This window comes from Phaenicophaeus curvirostris, chromosome 1 (assembly GCF_032191515.1).
Source record: "Phaenicophaeus curvirostris isolate KB17595 chromosome 1, BPBGC_Pcur_1.0, whole genome shotgun sequence".
In the NCBI taxonomy this organism is placed as follows: Eukaryota; Metazoa; Chordata; class Aves; order Cuculiformes; family Cuculidae; genus Phaenicophaeus; species Phaenicophaeus curvirostris.
In genome coordinates this window covers 145,122,625-145,144,446 of record NC_091392.1, presented here as the reverse complement: position 1 = coordinate 145,144,446, position 21,822 = coordinate 145,122,625, and the positions used below count along the sequence as shown (strand labels likewise).

The 21,822-nt window shown below is 38.9% G+C and overlaps 1 protein-coding gene across 2 annotated transcripts; it reads right to left on the bottom strand.

Annotated features, from left to right (window-relative positions):
- Positions 1-6,901: 6,901 nt before the first annotated feature.
- Positions 6,902-12,292, bottom strand: SULT1C4 (sulfotransferase family 1C member 4). Of its 2 annotated transcripts, none has more exons than XM_069877306.1 (7): positions 12,106-12,292; positions 10,784-10,906; positions 9,419-9,552; positions 8,969-9,095; positions 7,795-7,889; positions 7,398-7,578; positions 6,902-7,237 (listed from the first exon to the last, which is right to left on the bottom strand). In XM_069877306.1, the coding sequence occupies exons 1-7, from the start codon at positions 12,287-12,289 to the stop codon at positions 7,125-7,127; spliced, it is 957 nt and encodes a 318-aa protein (XP_069733407.1). In that variant the 5' UTR covers positions 12,290-12,292; the 3' UTR covers positions 6,902-7,124. The 2 variants fall into 2 exon arrangements, with proteins under 2 accessions (XP_069733407.1, XP_069733398.1); XM_069877297.1 differs by having other exon boundaries at positions 9,419-9,516; positions 10,769-10,906; positions 12,106-12,265.
- Between the last annotated feature and the right edge of the window lie 9,530 nt (positions 12,293-21,822).

The following is a 21,822-nucleotide window of genomic DNA, read 5'->3' as shown; positions in this document are numbered from 1 at the left end:
CACTTTCAGAGACTCTGAACTGGTACCTATGCTTGCCCTGCCATGGTCTAAACATCAGGGTTTAACACAACTTCAAGAAGAGCCTTTCTAGATACAATCCTTACAAAACCATCCTGTGGCAAAACCTTTTTATCCCGAACTATCCTGTACAGCACTACTGTCCTTCCAGGTCAATCCTCAATTGAAGGTGCACAGCTGGAGAGAACACTGTAGGGAAGTTTACCTTCTTTTTTGGAAAACCCCAGAGAAGAAAATGTTTCATGTAAACTTGTTCTTTCCTCCTATCCCCAGAAAATGTGCTGTGAGCCAACTTTTGGATCATCTCATGACTTAACCTGTGAGGAAATTGATTTTGGAGACTGTCCAAGGTGGAGGCACAAAGAGTTTTCAGATGTGTTTGTACTGCAGACCATGAACTATCGGTTCACTCATCGCAGGCTTTCTGAAAGTAACTGATGCTGGCTAGAGAGCACTTAGCTGCTGCCACAGAGCTCCCTGCTGCAACGAGATGAGTAGTTCACAGAAACAGACCAATTCTTCCCCTTCCCAATCCCTCCACCATTTAATGCAACAAAATTTCGGTCTATTTTACAAATTAGAGTCTTGACAGTCTGCTGTACTGGTCTTGGATTGCAACAGCAACTGTAAGACATCCTGGTTAGGGAATGGTTTCCATAAAAAATATTGAGGATTTTGAATGTTGATTGTTTCAACTTGTTGCAGTAAAATACTAATTGTTCCATATTTTGTGTGAAAAAATCTTGATTTGTACCTGCAGTAGTCTCATATGATTTTCTTGAACAGTTTATGAATAGCACATCTTGCCTATCTAGAAGGAGCCCGTAAGGTGATATATATTGCATGCAGATAATTTGGGACAAGATAAGTGAGAAAAACAAGAATAATTTACAAAGTTCCATGTATTCTATAATTTTATTACCTTTGTAAAATATAATTAGTTCATCTTTTTTAAACAGCATTGTTGATGTAAAACAAGATTGCCAAAATGTTGAGATGTGATGAGACAGAGCATAACAAGCATTAAATTCTGCTTTTGTTTGGAAGCCAAGTCCCACACGGCTGTGATTAGCTCTTCCATCAAGGTAGGGTACAAATGCTTGTTCACTGTTGTTGGAATTATTAGACGTGCAGGAGTTTTCTGAAGAGCACAGAATGAGAAAATGACTGTAATTTTGCAACTGAGGAATGTGTTTCCAGCATACAAGAGCTGATGCTTTAAATACTTGCCACTGTAGAACCTGCCTTTCCAGCAAGTTCTGAAGATCACAAATTCTTTTGCTTGTGAACTATGTCAGGCCAGTCAGCGTTCTTTCTTTAAGCTACTTTTATGACTTTTCTGTATGCCAAATTAGTATAAAGGAAAGCAGGGTATGTATTTACAGTGTGCTAACTATTCTCTTCTGTTTGGAAACTTAAACTGTTCTCCCTGCCCCGTGCAAATGAGCTGTAAATTGTTTGGCTGACTATGGCCGTTTTGTTGGGTTCAGGTTCAGTACGTTCCCACTGGAGTGGAATGGTAGAGCCTACAAGTACCACGAGGAAGTTAAGAAAGCGTACAGAGGGAGGCTAATATGGAAGTTTATGTCTGTAAATAAGATTGCAAGGCCATACTGTGATTTGTATTTTCTCAATACTACTTCATGTGTGAAGGATTTGGTTAAGTATTAAAAAAAGAAGTTGTATACATAGTCCCTACTTCTGGTTTTACATTGCAATAGGAAATGGGAATATAAGAAGTTCGGTGTTCTATTACTTGTCTGCAAAGGCCACCAAATCTGTTGAAAGATTAGCGTGAAACTGAAACAAGGAAACTAAGTTTTGTTTGAACACTTGGTGTTTGGTGTGGCTGTAAAAGACTGTTCCATTGTTAACAGAATGTGAAAGCCCTTTCAGGTGCACGCAGAAATAATAGCAAATGCAGATGAGTGAAGGTTATTGGTACAACAAGAAGTTAGTGTGAATCATGAAACTCAATTTTTACAATTAAAAAAAAAAGTTATCTTAGTTTTTAGGTGCGTGACGTAAGACTTTACCTACACCTATGTTGCCTGTACCAGAGCAGGACCCAGTGTGGCTTGCTTTTGACATAATCCTTCTCATCATCATGGTAGATGGCTGTAATACAACTGTGAGCCTTCACACAATTCTAAAGGCAGTCTGAGCTCACACTGTTCTTGCAGCAGGCTATGCTAAAGCCTTTCTGCAAAGTAATCCATGAGTAATTTGCCTCTTCAACATTAACGATGGCATACTGCTACATGACAACATTCCTAGTCTGCCTACACAGTGTCCACGTCTGTACTTGGTCTGGAGAGTGGGCAGAGCCTTGTTATTCAGCTTAAGCCCATGGCTTTAGGTCTGGCAGGACAGTTTGGTTGCATCCTAGGAGTATGTAGGGCTTAACTTTCTCTCTCAATGTGCCTCTAGGCTTACCTACAGCCTATGCTGAGACAAGGCTTGTATCACTCGTTAAGGATTTGAAGGAAATGGAAGCTTCAGTCCAAACTTAAAATATAATGCTAATGAACCTCTGGAAGATACCAGGATTAATAATTAACCTTGTTGTAAAGATAAGACTCTTTGTGAACGTGTTGGCATGAAGTCTTATTAAAAAGTCTTGTGTATATATGCTAAGAGGGGTTATTCATATCCTGTATGGATAGGGCAAATTAAAGGAAAACTGGTTCCTATTCACAGTCAGTTTCCTAACTGGAGGCAGTGAATTTCAGTCCAAGCATGAAGCAGATCATCTACAGTAAAATTAATGGAAAGAAAAGCACCATCCCTCTGTCTTTGAATGCTAGCTGAAAAGGTTGAACAGCATTCTTCTCTGTCTCTTTCTTTAGTTTTTTGAAACTTGGTGCTTCTTCCATCCTATGTCGTAAATGGTTGCATTCCATGTGAAAGTAAAATGTCTCCCCTAGTTGCTATCAAAGGTCAAGCTAAAGGGTGATTGTGACTAACCTAGAATTAATACAATACTTCCCATTAAAAAGTCTGTGTTGAAGCAGGAATCTTCAATCATTCCCGTGGCTGGTTATGTTTCACTAGTTGTTAATGCAGAGCTACAAAACAGAACCATATTAGCAGTTAACATGTATTAACCAACACTGATTTTCAAACATTTGTTAGGGATGAACAGCAAAGTTTCTCAGCTATCAAAACTGCAGGTACACTTATAAAATAAAAGACAATCAGCACTGAAAAAGTTTCTGTGGGACTTAATTTTCTAAACTGACACAAGTCCGTTTTAAACTGACATGGAAATTGCATCTATATAAGAAGGATAGTAAAATTATGCATCTAGGTAAATGGATGAAAATAAAGCATAGGTGTATATTCAGGGCATATGTCTAATAGAGCTTTGTACACCATAGTAAAGAGAAGCACTTGTTTGCACCAGAAGATTGACAATAGTTTAAAATTACCTGAAATAATTAAGGTGAACATGTACAGTCTCCTTCTGTAGGAGCTCATTGATTTACAGTATCTTATGTAAAAGTAAATTACATGTCTTACTAATTAGTGTCAGTATTAGTAAGCAATCCCCATACACAAACATCATTTAATGCTCTTCTCTACATAGGAACTGACAAACCTAAAGATACATACGTTACATGAGCTACATAAGGCACTCTAGGCATCTTCCAGTCATCTACGCAGAAATGCATGCATATCTCTGTTGATATACTGTCACAATAAATACTGAAGCACGGTAGTCTCCAGCCCACTGTGGATGCATACAGCTTATTAACTATTCTCATTCCCTAGCTTCCCTGGTAACTGCAAATTCAATCATTTTCACTGTGAACAATTCACTGTTCCCTGTAGTTTTACACTGGTATAATTAATAACATTTTGCTGTTATTAATTATATAATAAAAATAACATTATGACTGAATTCACAAGTTGATGTCTCTCAGCTGTGGTGGCTTGAGAGGGCATAAAAAGCAGAAACATCGCACTTTTCTGTCACCCTGCCAGCTGTAATTGGTCATAAAGGTTAACATTTCTGTTCTTGAATATACACAAGAATAATATCAATGGGATAAACCCCCAGTTTTTATGTAACCACACATACAATGCTTATTTCTCCCCCCTTTTTTTTTCTGGGATTGCACTCTGACCTGTATAACTTTTTGTCTTTTTTTTTTTTCAGAGCTGCTGAATTGCTGCTGGGTGAAGAGTTGCCTGAGAAAGGGAGAGTAAATGTGACTTTCCTAACGTTATATGATCCCCTTATATGGTGCCTCTATCCTTGCAATGGCTGTGCAGCTCCCTTTCAGACCAGGCTTCAGCTGCTGTCAGCATTTTGCACTTCTGATCGAATCAGAGATTTCAAAGGAGGAACAAAGAAGTCAACTGTGTGACCTTTTGTATAGCACTACTCATAAAATGTCACCAAGCTACGGAGCTAAGGCTGTTTTCCATTTACTGATGGGTCTTATGACACTGAATGAGTTTTAGATTGACAAATCACGTGGTTTAGTGGAGCTGCCCAAGAGGATGGAAATGAGCAAGGAATGCCTTTTCCTCGTGCTGGCAATTGTAAGATAGCAAATCAAGTTAATCATAAACAAAAAGCAAACAAGTAGCAGGTGCTCTCCAGGTTGATATTTAATTTTGTTGTGATGAACAGAGGCACTTCTGTCAGATTATGTTTTTCTCAGGCAGTCGGTTTACTGAGGCATTTTTTATTTGTGGGCAGGGATCTCTGTTGACCCAAAGCCCTTCAATTGCCTACGTTTGCATTAAAGTAGCAAATATGTTTTTCTGGTTTCAGTGTTTCCTGCATTTCTGGACAAAACTTGGTGGGCCAGGAACTGACAATGTAACATCTACATTCAACAGGAGGCTTTTCAGTTTCTTTTCAAACTTGATGCAAGACATTTCTGCCCTTTAGAGAACTGCATTCATTTTAGATGTTTGGATTAAATTGGTACCCTGAAATAGACTGTGCATGTTGACAGGTGCTCCTATTACCAAATCCTTGGAACTCTTCATAGGCCAAAGAGAAAAAAAGCAAACATCTTCTGTGTGAGACTAGATCAAACTAGACAAAAAAAGACCATGACAATATTTCTCCTCCAGCTGCTGCTGTCTATGTTGTTTTCCCTCCTACATTCAGAGTCCAAACCCAGTTAAGCATGAATTCCTTGGGGCCTTTTTTATGTGCCAAGCTCAATGGTGGCCCTTTAAAACCAGAAGTGAATTGGTAACTGTTGTCTGTCATTAAATGAGCTATGAACCACTTTAAGCGGCACTGGTGAGACCGCACCTCAAATACTGTGTTCAGTTCTGGGCCCCTCACCACAAGAAGGGTGTTGAGGCTCTGGAACGAGTCCAGAGAAGAGCAACGAAGCCGGTGAAGGGGCTGGAGAACAGGCCTTATGAGGAGCAGCTGTGAGAGGCTCCTCTTGTTTAATCTGGAGAAGAGGAGGCTGAGGGGAGACCTTATTGCTCTCTACAACTACTTGAAAGGAGGTTGTAGAGAGAAGGGTGGTGGCCTCTTCTCCCAAGTAACAGGGGACAGGACAAGAGGGAATGGCCTCAAGATCCACCAGGGGAGGTTCAGGCTGGACATTAGGAAAAAATTTTTTACAGAAGGGGTCACTGGGCACTGGCAGAAGCTGCCCAGGGAGGTGGTTGAGTCACTTTCCCTGGAGGTGCTTAAGGGACGGGTGGATGAGGTGCTGAGGTGCATGGTTTAGTGTTTGATAGGAATGGTTGGACTCGATGATCCGGTGGGTCCTTTCCAACCTAGTGATTCTGTGAATATCCCACGAGCTCAAAGCATGGCTGTAGTGCTGATATTAGTGCTATCAACCAGGCTCTATTGTAATTAAGAGCCCTTAGTAGGATATTTGTGTGTTTGGTTAACAAGAGTAGAGTGAAGAAAAGGAGGAGGTAATAACTTGATGCACCTGATGAACACTCTACAGTGGTGAAGAAGAGGGAGATAGTATATGCAGCACTGACTTTTGACTTGGTTCCGTCCAACTTTCAGAATTCTCCAAATGTTAACAGAAAATTATGCTATTCATTTCAAAAGGCAACAGTGAGAGAAACTTCTTGTCTTGATTTAGTAGGGCCTGCTGCCTCCACAGCTGGATTGTAGATAAATGCCTCTATGTGGCTCTTTAGCAAGTTTTATCAAAGGGATTGATGTTCAGTGTTTTTGCAAATGTTGCTTTCATCTCAGTGGCCTTTATGATGTCCCGATTAAAATGAAAGAAAAAGAAAATTATTCTACCTTATGCATGTTGATTTGTTTATACTTGACCACCCTTTAATTTGTTTATTGTTATTTATTGATGAATGTTTGTACAAATGTGAATAACATATAATGCTGACACTTGTTGGTTCCTGATTTCTGTTAGAGGTTGATTTGAAAATAGCAGCAATATCAACTGAAGTTTTACAAAGACAAAAACTTAAAATGTATACAAAGTATACGAAGTATACAGGCCTTATGAGGAACAGCTGAGAGAGCTGGGGTTGTTTAGCCTGGAGAAGAGGAGGCTGGGGGGAGACCTCATTGCTCTCTATAACCACCTGAAAGGAGGTTGTAGACAGGAGGGTGCTGGCCTCTTCTCCCAAGTGACAGGGGACAGGACAAGAGGGAATGGCCTCAAGCTCCGCCAGGGGAGGTTTAGGCTGGACATTAGGAAAAATTTTTTCATGGAAAGGGTCATTGGGCACTGGAACAGGCTGCCCAGGGAGGTGGTTGATTCACCTTCCCTGGAGGTGTTTAAGGCACGGGTGGACGAGGTGCAAAAGGGCATGGTTTAGTGTTTGATAGGAATGGTTGGACTTGGTGATCCGGTGGGTCTCTTCCAACCTGGTTATTCTATGATTCTATGATTCCACTTTTGTTACTGTGGGAGGGATGAACAAGAAGTATCCAGTGGAGTTATTTTCTTCAGGGACGCCAACCCAGACTTCCACATAATCTGGGCACTCTCACAGTTATGAAAAATCAGCAGTGTGTGAAAGAGAGAGAGATTGAAATCTTACGGACACAGGCATTTTGTGAAGGAAAAGCAAAATATATACATTGGAAAAGGCTGAAGAGCATAGAGAATAACTCCCATTGCTAATAATCAGAATTCTGTTCGAAAAACAAGAGAGGTATCAGCCATTTTCTTCCTGTAATCCTCATCAAATTTCTCATTTTTTGCCACAGTGAAATAATTCTTCCAGTCCCCAACAATGCCTATGAAAGAGTAAAGCAAAAAATTAAAAAAAGATTAATTTATCAGTATTTCCTGAAGCCCATTAGCTGTAATCCACCAGATATTTGTACTTCAAAGCTTATTTTAGAACAGAATGACAACCAGGAAGACAGAGTTGAGGTCAGTAGCAAACCTCAGTACCTTTTCTCATGAATGGGGAAACTGAGTGATCCATTATTCCCCGAAAGTCTTTAGTGTAGTTTGCCATGGGATTTTCCTTCATTATCTCAAATGATGTGTTATAGATGATCTTGTTTAGAAGCTCCTGATTCATGTCTTTGTCCAGGAACTTCATAATCTTCTGAATTTCTCGCATTGGATTCTGCAGAGAGAATAATATTGGATACGATACAGATCCAGGAAAAGCAAAGAAATCAAACATAGTGTTAAAGTTGTAGTTGTTGTCATGATGAGACAAACAGGTTATCTGGAGATTTACTGATAGAGCAGGGGTTATTATAGTGAACTGTTGATAGTAGGTGGTATCTACTGGACTTCCAGATTTCAGGACTCTATAAACATATATTCAGGCTTTTACCTCCTTCATATCTTCATAGAAAAGGTAGAGAATACGGTGCTTATCTTTTGCCTTCCACCATCCTTTTACATGGTCATACCAGGAACCCCAAAGCACTGAAAAAGAAGTAACATCAGCAGCAGCTATAAGCACCCAAATTGTCTTTAGATATCTGTGTGTATGAGCTGAACACAGGTGGGATGCAGGAACAAGCACAAAGCCATGGATGAAATGCAGAGTAAATTTATTTCCGTTACCTTGCAAGCCAAGGGATCTCCGAAACAGCACCCAGGCAGAGGAAATGCAACTGAGAACTCAGGCAACGTGGAGTTCAATCCTTGGTAGAAAGTGTGAATGCCAAACCTGCTGCTTTGCCTTCATATATTAGGGAATGGCAAAGCAGTTTTCTACTTGTGCTCTGTTCTTTCTCACAGCAGAGCAGAAATCCCAAGTATATTTTCTAAGATGTCCCTGAGCTTATCACAGGCCTACGTTGCCTAAATACAAAGGTTTTTACTTGTCAAGCACACAAGACTAAGCAATATTTACCATAATTTATGTGGGGTTTTTTTATATCCAAACTGCAAGTTCACTTGAATGTGTTGTACAATTCCTCCTTGTCAATCTTTCATTGTATTCCTTCACTCTAACACTCCTGTTTACCTCATAACCACTGTCTGGGCATTTCCCAGCTGGTTTTGAATCACTGTGGCCATGACTGCTGTGCTCTATGCTTATCACAGCATTTATGCTACTAATCCCTCAGGCATATGGCTGCTCAGAACGTCCCCAGATCCTGGGGTTGCCTGACTTTAGCTGGATAACTGGCTTTGTAGAGATGACTGATTTTTATGCAGGTATGAAGATTCTCTTAGCTTGAATTCACACCATACATTTCAACACAAAATTAGATCTTGGTTTCTTGTATATTAGGCTAGAGTAAAACCAATTAAATTACTGTTCCTTCCCAGCTGGCTTCCAAGCAGGTTTCTTTAAACCTCAGAGAGAAGAGAGTAAGCCCAAAATTTGTCATGAACACATGAATGAAGATAAATTACTACTGAAACGCTTTCAGTAAATAACCTTCCATAGAGTGTCTGCACTGGATTTCAGACCATAGCTGAAATAAATAAATCAATGCCACACATTTTTAAAATGAACAAAAGCTCTTATACAACTGATATCAATTCATCACCTTTTCCAGCCATGAATTTCTCTATGAACTCCTCCAGAGTTCCTGGATTAGGCAATCCTTTATTCATTCTGTGGAAATGGTAGTATGACACCAAGTTGTCTTTTGCATTTCTCGCCACATAGATTACCTTTATTGATATGAAGAGAGAGAGAAGGAAAAAAAATTACTTTCACATGCTTATAGAGATATTGAGCATCTCCTGGAATTTTCTCTTGGAGCTTGATGACAGAGGCTTAAGAGATTTTGCTTTGAAGCTGCCGTTTTCTGAAAAATAAATCAGGTAACTTAGTCATAGACTTCTTTAGTTTTGCACAGGCTTTGTGTATTAAAGAGAAATTGCCTGAGGAGACCTTTTGATTTCAGAAGGATTCTGGAAACGGTATTCAGTGCTGGTTTATGTCACTTTCTTTGCAGGTGAGGTAGAATTGATTCCCACCTCTTCAGCCTTACCTTACAGTTTTGTTCCCAGAAGGAGGGAGGCACCAGCTGCACAGGAAGGTGAGTTTTTATTGTTCGTGGAGAAGGCATAGCTTCAGCTAACTCCAGGCCTGTGGGATGTTTCATTATGAGATGTGAGTTGGTCTCTAAATTGCACTAGCTCTTCTTTTCTATTCTCATATGTTGGATTTTGACTGTGATTTTTCAGCAGTTCACCTTTCATTGATCATTCATCTCCAAAGCATTTATGTAGAAGTGTAACAGCTACATCCCTACATAAGCACCTTCAGTGTTTCTTGAGAATTATATACCTATGTATACAAGAGGAAAGGGGGAACACTGATTCGTATCTTCTTGCTTTCTTGGGACCGTGTCTAACTGCTGCATTCCAAGGGATAATGATGAGTACTAATTCATATTGACCCAAACAACGTTTTTAGTTCACAGTGCTTAGGTAAGAACTTTTTGGTTTGTTTTAAGATAAAAGAATAGACTGGCTGACTAGACTTTCTAGATAGCATGTAAAGAGAAACTAGGAGAATGATGGACAACAGATTTTCAGTAGCTTTGTATGTGTGGGAATACTTGGGAATATCTGGTGTTACATGGAAATCTGTTATCCCCTCTCCCTCTCCTTTTTAAACATCTACCATGAATTCCATTTTTTTTTCTAACGTCTTCTATCACACTTTTGTCTCTTTCTTTGTCAACACAGTCTAGCTTAGAAGAGAAGAAGCAGCACTTCTGCTGCAGAGTTAGTCAGGCTTTTTAGCTTCAAATGTGAAGACAGCCTGGCTTAAAGATTTGTGTGGAATGGGAACTCTTGCTGGGAGAAGCCTCTTGTAGGAAACTGTCTTTGCAGAACAGTTAGGCCTGGTGTTTGCCTGAATGCCCCACAAATTGTTTAGATTATTAGATCCTAGAATTTAACAGCAGTTACTGAAAACAGAAGTGAAACTGCTGAAAACATTATCTACCTTTTTGGAATACATCCATGATATAAGTTTCTCTTCCATACAGCCCATAATCAGAGAATGGGATTCAATTACCCCCACATTGCCATTCTTGTGCATATCTGCTACAGCTTTAGGTACTGTGGAGTGTCACACAAAGCTTTCAGATGCCACTCTGGAACAGCACAGTCTTCAGTAGTGCCTGAGTCACATTTGCCAGCCTTTCATCAGCTTCAGTAGCACTAGATGTTTATGTGAAGGCAACTGAACTGATCCCTAATAGCCAACATGGTGAACACTTTAGTGACAAAGCAAATGGGACGTTTTCCAAGAAATCTGTAGCCTCAGCACTGGGTGCTTGTTTTGTTTCATTTTGTCTGAAATACAAACCTATTTGTATAATACTCACCACAGTAACGCTCACTTGGAGGCTCTTCTATAATCCACTCAATGAAAGGATGGCGTCTGTAAGTAGTGGCACGTCTACATTTCTCAATGTCTCCATCTTGTTGAATCATGTCCACTATCTCCTGTGTCCATGTGGTACCTGAAAATGTCCGTGTTTAGAAGTTTCCCTCAGAGATAGCGAAAAGTCTCTTCTACTAGGGAACTGAAAGCCAGAAGGAGGGACACTATTGAAGGAAGACAAAGCAGCACAGAAGATGATGGACAAAGTTGAAAGAGAGGATAATGGGGCAAAAATGTATAATTAGGAATACAAAGGTAGTTCCCAAAGCAGTTTCAAGGATTACATTTTAGGTGGTCTGTTTCTTGCCAACAGAAATATCCTCAAACCCCAGGCCAGTAATGAAAAAAGCTCTGAAATCCTAACTTTATTACTTTTAAGTTCAAAGTCCGAGAAGTTTTAATCCAGGCTGGCTAAAAGAATGTGGTTTTGATTTTAGTATACTGGAAATAAAGTAAAAGCTTTTAGGTTTTATGCAAATAATGTTTTGGGTTTTGTTTTTTTTTAATAATGACTTTTTTCCTACTGAAAAAAATCTTAAAAAATTCTTGATAATTCAAGTAATTGTTGTTTTTTAAAGATCATGAAATGTTTCTGAATCTGTTCCTAAATCCCCTAAACTGTACATGTTTTTGTTCATTCAGGATTAATACTGATGCTTGTTATTCATTGTTTTCCTGTGTAATAAGTATAAAAGGTCTGATCAAGAGGAGGAATGTTAATGAGCTGAGTGGGCAATCAGTGATTAAAATGCTAGATAGCTAATATTAATGGTGGGTATTTTATTTTGTTGGCTGAAATTATTAAGTGAATTTGGTTATTTCATTAAAGTAATTAACCCATTTCCAGATTTCAGTACTGATTTACACACTGAGTCTTTCCCCAAAAACGTAATATAATCCCTAGTGGTTCAGTCAGCTTCTACTGAAGCTACTGTCATCTTAGTAATGATGACATTTGCTAGGCTTTGTTAAATCATTGCCTATCGGCAGAAATCTTCTATTGTTGCCATTAATATATATGTACATAGTCTAAATCAAAGAAAACATTTGAGCATAGGTAATTAGACTTTGACTATTTGGACTTCAATAATAACAGATATTTGTTACTTCTGCCAAAGAAGTCAGAAGTTACTAGTCACGGCTGACAGAGCTTCATGTCTTTAAAATATGTCTGATTGTGGATTAAACAAATAGTAATCACAAAAGAAAACCATAGTTTTCTGTTCCAACGATAAGCACCGTTCCAAAATTTCTGTTCTCTTTCCAACCCACACCAACCTGCTTTTGCATAGGTTGCGATGAGCAGATCGTCAGGTCTGGCTTTAAACTTCCACACTCGGTCCCAAATGCTGTGCATTTGTTTTGTGAGGGGAATACCTTCAACTTCACATGACTCAAATGGAACCATAGTCTGTTTGAGACTCAAATCTTCCATTCTATCCAGGGCCATTGAGCACTGCATGAGGAAAGAAAGGCCTGGAATTAACATTTCTTTGAAAGAAAATCTAAATTTACTCATCCATTCTTGAGTTCTCTTACTGACTGAATTCCACATCGTCTGATATCTTTGGCTATGATTTGGCCTATCAGGATCTGTATAGGCTCTTAAAGCTGGACCTAGTTTTCAGAAATGCTTAGTATATTGCTGGTGGTGGTTCTCAGCATCACTAAAAATCACTCTGTTTACTCAGATACATAAGCAGAACGCCCCCCCCCCCCCCCCTTTATTCCCATTTTACCAAACATATTTATGAAAAATTCTGACTGTAAGTATGTGGCCTTTGAAAGGCAAGAAAAAGTAATCAGAGGTGTGATTCAAAAGAAGGCAGAGCATTACAGCTCCCATTGAAGTCAACATAAAGGATCCAACCCTTCTTTCTTAAAGAAAATAAACAGAAATACCTGTTAACACCCTTTGGGCCTCATACAAAAAAATATTTGCACAGTTTTTCTGTGTTTTGTTCCTAGGTCTTTTCACTCTTGGAGATCTTTGCTGCATATTAAAATTTGTTGCAGATAAATGATTTGAACTGGATAGATCATTAACTAAACATTGTTAGACTTTAATTATTTATATTGATCTAGCTAAGTCTACTGTCTATCATACAGTTTTACAGTAACTAATTATTAATTTCTGGATTTTTCTAAGCCATAATTTTTAGAGGTCCAGAATCTGTTCAGAAGAAAGTTCTCCTTAAAGAGAGGCTATGGAAATAATCTCAGTTAAAAATACCAATCAGAAAAGACATTGGACATTTAAATCCCAATAGAAAACATTGCCAAAGTCTTTCCTTTCATTTCCTTGTTGACTCACGCCCAATTTCACACAGATTCTGTTGAGCATAGCAAGAGGTTTGTTGGTAGCTGCACAGTGACCCAAGAAATTAAAAAAAAGAAGGAAAAATAAACTTGCCAGAGAATTTTTCCTGCTTGAATGTCTTCAGTCCTTGGCAGTATCGGTGACTGTGCACCAACTTAGATCTTCAGGCAGAAGTACAACCAAAGCTTGGGGCGGAGTTTCTATTCCTCCTATGAGTGTGAGGAGAACAAAGGAGGAGTTGCAGCAACAGCTGAACAACGTTTCTGGTTGGTTTATGAGCTCCCTTTTATGCCCGTGAAGGAAAATTACTTTTAATTCTCATCTAGTGGCAGATGCCTCTACCCATGGAGGAGAGGTTGAAACTAGGTGATCTTTAAGGTCCCTTCAACCCAAACCATTCTATAGTCTATTCTATGATCTATCATCTAAAGTATGATTCTTTACTGGCAGCAATATTAAATGTTGGTCAGTATTTTCAGCAAGATGATTTTAACTTATCTCTGTCATTGTCAACAGACTTGGAATAATTAATTTTATTACTAATATTTAATCCAAATTTCAAAATAGTTTACTACTTGCTCATACCTAGAATCAACAGGACTGAATGAATTCGAAGCAGCTTGGTTCAATTTTCACCATGTACTGCACCATTCTCATTTAGTAGATGTCTAAGGGTCTATTTCATTGCTGGGGCTAGCCATTTATGTTTTATAGTACTTTCTAGACAGGTTCACTTCTAACTGGCCTGTAATTAGAGGGTCAGGGATCGCTGTCTGTGAGGTAATGTTTCTTTATAAGATTTAAATCCCTATCTATCTTAAAATCTGGATAGTGTGAGAGATGATGACATGACCCCAAGTAGCCACAAACAGCACTGTGACATTGGCTGCTAAAAGTATGCCAATGACATTTTATATCTGGTTCCCAGCTCCTCCAGTCATGCTAAAATGTTTGGTTGCATCAGGAAACGCTGGTCTTAGGCAAAAGGTAGGTCACTCAAGCTGAACTCAAGCAAGTTTGAATGGATTGTGTTTGTAATAGAAAATTATTTTGAAAAGCATTGCTATCAGGCATTGCCTCAGTCTAACGCTGAAGGCGTGCAAGTACCGTGAGTGCTCAAGGTCCTTTGGATGGTCTGGCAATGTTTTTATCTAAAATGGCTTTCTGTTATCTCAGTTTTAAAAGACAATTCATATGCACCAGTCAAATAATGACGTGGCCATCTTTGCAGCAATCCAACCCTCCTGTGGAGGGTTAGTCAACATGGCTAGTGGAGCTTAGATAGTGATTCAGCTGACCACGCATGAGCTGACTTGCTCTGCAAAGGCCATGACCTGTATAGATTAGCTCTCTATTGACTGTAGGAGGAGTGTAGATATCCAGGTTGCAAAGGCTCAGTTATATTTTAAGGCACGGGTGGGAAGAGAGGTTGTTTAAAGGAGAACTTCTTGTTGCCTTTTTAGACAAAGACAAGGCCAGCTAGGAGATGGGATCACCAGCGCCAAGTGGGAGATGCCTGCAGACTCCTGTTACCAGCTGAGTTTATCCTGCAGGCAAGGAATCTATGCAGTACAGGCTGTGCCTGCTCAGGTTAACCGTGATGTGGATCTGACTCCTCCATGCACAGTGGTCTCCCTGTCAGGATCACCAACTTTCACCCTTTGGTCCACATACAGTGACTTCCCTCACACAGCTCACAGCTCAGAGGCAGTGAGCTCCCTCTGAGGGGCTATGGAAATCAGTGAATTCAGTGCTCTTTGTATGGTTTCAGGAAAAGTTTCCAAAGAACTGGGACACAGACCAAGAAACTGAGAGGACTGCTTGATTGACTTAAAGTCAATCACTTTGGTATTTTTCTGGCGCTGATATCAGGTTTATCTTCTGAAGGCTGACAACATCCAAACTAACAAATAACACAGAACACACAGAAAATATACTGTTTAGGTATAATATTTCTTCTTCTGTTTGTGTTTTTTTTTGATGTGACCATTATTTTCATGTTCTGTCATGGGAGGACTTGGTGTTTTCCTCTCTGTGTTAAGACCGTGCCGATTCTGTTTTTCTTTCTCACGCTTACACCTGACAGTTCATTCGCTAGTTTAAACTAGTATTCATCCTCCTTTCAGTTACACAACTGTCCTGATCATGCAGTAATCCCCAATGCACATCAGCTGGTGTGTCTGAACAAAGAAAAAAGGAAGAGCTGCTTATTGAGTGGATCTTTTTTATTGCAGCTGTGAATCTGAGTAGCCTGTGAACAGTGCACTGTGCCAGATAAGCTGGCGTGAGGTAAAAAAACACTGCCTGCAGCTTTAAAACTGCACTGAAGTAGGCAATGGGTGACAGATTTCTCCTGTTGTGAAACAGGGAGGTGAGAGGTGGCCTGGTTAGCCGTGGGACTGGATATCTGGGCTGGGTTCATGGTTTACTGGGCCGCTCTGAAAAAAAACTAGGTACTCTGCAAAAAAGCTTCCTCCAGCTTTCTGTTGACCTTTTCCTGAGTGCAAACTGCTGGCAGATATTTCCTCATATAAAACACACTTGGTATATTTTATATTTTTTATTTTATTTTATTTTATTTTTATGTAGTTTAATCTAATTTAATTTTATTTTATATTTTACCTTGGGTGAAAACACTTAGATCTACCTGGAACAGGAAGCTACAGGCCATTCAACAGAAATAAGAGACTGATGGGATCTTACAGCATGGAGACAAGTGAGTGCGAATCAGGAATGTGTTTATCTGTCCTTGGAAGAATCCTTGCTGTATAGTTTTGAGTTGGGGTAATTAGTGTTGGGTTTCACAATCACTGGGATTTGTAATACCTGCATCTAATCAGTACAAAGGGAGAGAAGAGATACCTTTAGCTTACCTTCGTCATCTCCCTTCCTTAAGTCTGCATGTAGTAAGGCAACAATTTTTCATTTTGTAGTGTGATAATTGTCTATGAGTCTCTAATTTCTTTCCAGGTAAAATTCTCTTTTTGGCACACAGCGGTTTACAACAGTGACAGAAAGTTCAGGAATGTAATTGAGCAATGCAAACAAACAAGTTACTGGTCTGGCTGCTCAAGAGTGCTGGCTGCTGACCTAGACTGGACTGCCTCTTCTTCTGGTCTGTGCCAGGATACAGCTTCCTTTTGGCATGGTGTTACCAGGGTTCTTTTGGGGATAATGGCATATTTGCACTATTTACTTACATGCTTCTTTTTAGTGACATAGATTTATTACTGTTTCTTCTAGTTTTTTCTTGATGTGGATTGAAAAACAGAAGTATATGTCCTGGGGACTCCCAAGTATTTGATGGATTCAGGACTCCATTAGTATGTGCTGCGGCTATGTTTTAGGTCTATCCATGTCTGCACCATGCTATTCTTGATGTGATCCTATAAGTAGACATTAACATGACTACTTATATGAGCAGAAATATTAAACTATTACTGACTAGACTATGTAAAGGGAGTTAAGCAAAGACGAATAGCTCTACAATGGAGTGAAAATTAGAAGAGAGCAGGTAAAAGATGTTTTTTTTTTCTGTTAGCCCTCCAGACTCTGGAGCCTGGTCTATGCTGGTTTTTGCTGTTCTTCAAGCAAGAACTCCTTTCAGACCTCGTCTTTCATCCCTGTTAAATATATCAGCTTAAGGTTTTGCAGCTTGAAAAAAAAAAGCAGATGGATTATCCTAGAAATCAAATGTTTCCAATTACTATCTGAAGTTTTTATGTTTTAAAAAATCATTAAGAGAGCATTTCTTATTGAAGATAATTCTGTAGTGAGATTGATGGCAAAAGGCTATTCTTCATTAACTAGTGTGAAGGTCTAACATATCATATTACCTCTTTTTACCCTCACTGCAGGGAGTGTTTCAGGGATCATTTGTATATGGGAAAGAACTTTTGAATGAATGTGAGTAACTTAAGAAACTCTCTCAATGTATTACATCAGAATTTAAAAACATCTGACAGAAATGTGTCTTGGACAAGAAATCTGTATCAGGCTAGTGGACAAGAATGATAAGCAATTTAAAGGCAGAGAATACTACTTTTGTTCTATTTTTTAAGTTGGATTTGAATAATTTTGAATTTGAAATTTAATCAACAATCACAGTAGGACTTTCAAATCATTATTTGTAGAGCATCAAATGTGAAGTGGGATGATGGCTGCAAATCCTACATCAGTATCAAGCACTATGATTTTAAGGCTGATTTTAAACAGATTTTGCCTATATTTAGCTGTCTGTATGATCTAGGTTACTATGTCTTATAAATTAAAATCTATGTCTGATACAGTTGAGTTAAAGAGGTTTTTATTTCCTTGTTATGCTTAGTGCTTGTATTACATTTCTCTAAAACTCTAGTCTCCCTCTGCTGGACAAAACATAGTCTTTATTCCAAAAGAACATAAAATCTTTCAAATTTAACATTACATTTGAAAGCTATTGAAATCCTCAGATGGTAGCCTGTATTCCTCATTCAGAAAAATGCATTCTCTGGAGAAATTAAAGAGCGCTCTGAACAAAGTTTCTCCTTTCAGGCTTCATGAATTTTGAAGTTGGTTGCCTGCATTTATCTCTTGGTGACTGAAATAAACTGACCTGACAGTGAGCAACCTTATGTAATGAAGCTTTTGGTATTGTGGGACATACCTAAAGTAAGTCATAAATGTGTCCTGTCATAGACTCCTGGCTCTCACAGCCCATATGTTGACAAAAACAATCCTACAGGTATCTGTAAAATTGAAACAGTACTACCAATCTTGTGATGGCTATTTAAGGAATGTCTGGGTTGCAGCCAGATATAGTTGAGATGATAATCACAGAGATACTTATGTAATAGCAAAATAAACGCTAATGGAACTGTTAAGTGTAAGCATGGAATGAAAAATCCTCAGGCTTTAATTCAACAACACATTTAAGGACAACACCCAAGTGCAGTCCATATCAGTAAAGCACTTATGTTCTATTACCATCACACTCCAGAAATTTCTTTGCTTTAAGTATCATCTCTCCAGCAGAGTTTCCTGCTAGAGAAAGTGTTGGAGGCCCCTGTTTGTGAGCAGCGCTGCATGTGTTGGGGTCACAGTGACATTAATATTCAGTCTTGTTATTGTGAGCATGCATAGTCAGGTGATAAAGTTTAATTGGACTCCTGTAGCTTTTTCCAAATAGTTTTCCCAAGAAAATATGCATATGAAATGCTGCAGTGTCACCCTGTCAGTAGCACTACATGCTTTTGGCATTGTTTCTGAGAATTACTTTGTAGAAATAAAAGGTCAAGTGTTCACTATGCAGAATAACATGTTTCCACTTGTAAATGAGATTTGGTTTAGAGCCACAAGAGGAAAACAGAAACTTGTAATGAAGAGTTTACTGCCCTTTATATATATATATGAAACGATGGAGTTTACTTGCAAGCATTACACAGCATGTTAATACATGATTCACAGTTGTCTGCAGACTCCATTTTGCTAGGAAGCTTATTGTGGACCATGTTAATGCAGACAGTATTGCTGGATATAGACAAGGCAGAAGCTGTTCACATATCTCTTAAACTTAAACATGGGTCTAGGAAACATCTAACTTGGGAGCACAGCTCAGTTTTAGGTGCCTGACAGAGCTGCATCCTTGTTTGTTCTCAAAGAAAGCCTCAGAATTTGTTCCAGATGCTGTGGGGGACTGCTGCACCAAGACCCCAGTTACTGCTGTGTTGAACAACCAGAGGTGAAGACAGATATGACCTAGGAGAAAGTGTAACCAAAGAGCCTATGGATTACAGGTGAAAGGCATATGTCTAAGCTCCCAGGCAGCAGGCATACATAGCTTGATGAGCAAGGCCTAACAGAACATTTATGATCCTTTTCCTCAGAGAAGTACTAAGTAGAAAAGTAGTTTATTTTCTCCATCCTTTCCTGTCAAGCTACCCTGCGACTGCCAAATTATAGCAAAAAAGAAATGCTTTTTAAAATATGCACTCCAAAATGTAATCTAAATTGTCCATGGATCTGTATTAATTCCTTTGTATCAACAGATTAATCTTGTTCCTAAAGCTGAATACAGTATTCCAGCTCTCCTAAACAGAATAAGTTGTCATGTATTGTGTTTATGGATCCAAATATAAATTTCATGCCACAGTAATAGCAGGCGTTCTTGTATTGACCATCTTCATGAACCGATGTGAAAATATTTCTATTCAATCCAAACATCTGCTTCGTAGCACAGCTTGTTGTGAGCACTTCTGCTTGCATTAAGTGAAGTTATTCAACTGGCTATTTGCGTGATCACTTTATGGGGCTTTCTTTGTGGATGTAAGCAAGCCTTCTTTGAAGGAGACTTTGTGAACTGACACAATTTCCTGTCTATCTTCTTTCAAATGGCATTTCTTTCTGGGGCCTCAATTTGACCATTTATCAAGTGTTTGTACCACAGCAGCAGAACAAAACAACCTGGGAAAATGTATTTGCTCTTAAACCTCCATGTACACCTATAGATCTTCTATACTCCTTTAGGCAGGACGTGATTGAGACAAAGTAGCTTTGCTGCTTTGGATTCGCCACTGTCATATGGATCCCCTGAGGCTACTGGCAACTGCAGCCTTCCTCTGAAGCTATGGGATATTGGGAAGCTAGGTCAGAGCAAAACACAATCAGACTTGTGCAATTATTTTTACAATTATTTCCTCAGAAGAAAGATGCACTTCTTCCTTACAGCTGAAGAGTGGAGATTGAAAATTTAATTTGTGGCTCAACTGGTGGTATATCAGGATGCTCAAGTGCTATCCTGTGCTACTTGAGGCACTAAACCATCTTGACCTTTCATCTGGAACAATTAAATGGGGTTTTGCTTAAGTGGCACATCTGCTGTTCAAGCTGGGACTTTGTTGCATGAAGACTGCCATTCCCAGTTCAGAAGACATTTGCTTATCCAACCAAATTATAACTCCACTTTACTTTTTACAAACATCTGTTTGGAGACAGGAAAACCTCTCTGGATGTGAAGTGTCAGAAAGCAGCTTCAGACATGTTCAGGCAGTGTTGAACTTGTGATCATTAGCCAAGTTACTCCGAAATTCTGCAAGCCCAACTATATTACTTCTTCAGTCTAATGCTGCTTGGTTCTGGGAAATCCTTGCATGACTATTTCATAACTTAAAGAAAGGAATCCAGATGCTACAAACAAGTCAAATTCAAATATATATGCTATTATTTTTTTCAGTAAAATAGGTCTGTGTGCTGTAGTTCTTAGTGGGTAGCAAAGAGAACATTACACATGAAATACCTGAGCAATAGGAAACTCCTACTAATAAGATTTATAAAAATCTCTCTCTTGGCAGTGGCTGTCTTTATGCGTAGTTATAAAAAGACCTTAGTCAGTTAAACACAGTGCAATGAGGGAAAGTAAAGTTGAAAAGATTTTTAGTAGGTTTTCTTGTGAGTGTAAAAAATTAGATTATTACCACCAACTGTTTGTCAGGAACATTCATTAACAGCATAAAATCTGATACTCTTCATAAGGAAGGAAGTCTATGTGTCTCACTTGCCTGTCTGTTCTGATACAGAAAGCCAGCTTTAATTTACAAGGGTGAATCTTTAATGGTAGACTTTTAAAGGATATTTTATTTATTTATTTAGAAAAGTCTGTTTTTATTTTCAATCACAAAGATATTTTTAGTGGTCAACATTCCAAGAGCTTCAGTTGAAACAGATGGAAATCTGCATCTTTTCCTAGCCCTATGACAAAAGAGCACTGTAACAGCTGGACAAGTATGGGATGAGGTTACCTGGTGTTAGCAACAGCTGGTGTCCAGATGCCTCACTGTCCTACCGAGCTTGCCTGTTGTGGAACTGATGCAGGTGGGAATATTTTAAACAGGAGATTTGTCTTCTCACTTTTAAAATATTCTTTTAGGTTTTTGTTGTGTTACTGATAAAAATCTACTCAGAGTTTAGTGGATGTGTTTCTCCTCTCATTTTGGAGCTCTTTTGGGGACTATGCCATCCACATCAACAGAATTACACCAGTATATAAGTAGGAGGAGAGGAGTTGATCTAGGATTCATAGTCTGTTGATGTTGTTATGTATTTTTCTTCCCATAGACAACGAATCAGTTAACCTGTTTCCCTTAGGCCACTGACATGAAAACAAATAGCAGTGTTCACATTTTTCTGAAGAATTAATACTGCTCTGAAATGAATGACTTGTGTTTCAGTTTTACACGGCAGGCTGGGGTCTATGCTGTTCCGTGAGGCAGATTTAAAGAAAAATAAGCTCTCACCCTTTAAGACATACCTTTTAGGCTTAAAATGTCTCTCAAGATACAACAGTAATACAACCAAAAACTGAGGTGTCGGAGACTGTACTTATATGGTGGCAGCCAGAGGGACCTCCTTAGCGCACACATCACCATCTTGTGAGTGTGTTTCTTCTGCTTTTGCGTAACCCTTGTGCAGTGGAAAGATTATTAGAAAAAATCTTTTCTAAACAGCCAATTTGTATTGGTCAAATCTGACAAGTCATCTTCTCAGATCAGGCTACTACAGATGGGAGACCCCTACCAGGGACTAACATGACTGACTATCAAACAGTTAAAGTTTGTATTAAATGATCAGGACACGTTGGGCAGAACTTTCTCCATATTTTAGTAGTAGCTTGTTGCTTTGCCAGATGTTGAGTCTTCCTT

Excerpts from the sequence above, each read along its gene's own strand:
- SULT1C4 (XM_069877306.1), bottom strand. The coding sequence starts at position 12,289 with ATGCAGTGCTCAATGGCCCTGGATAGAATGGAAGATTTGAGTCTCAAA. Across the intron at positions 9,096-9,418 it reads TCTGGGAACAAAACTGTAAG|GTAATCTATGTGGCGAGAAA; the intron begins GTAAGGCTGAAG and ends ATATCAATAAAG. Across the intron at positions 7,238-7,397 it reads TTCCCCATTCATGAGAAAAG|GCATTGTTGGGGACTGGAAG; the intron begins GTACTGAGGTTT and ends ACTCTTTCATAG.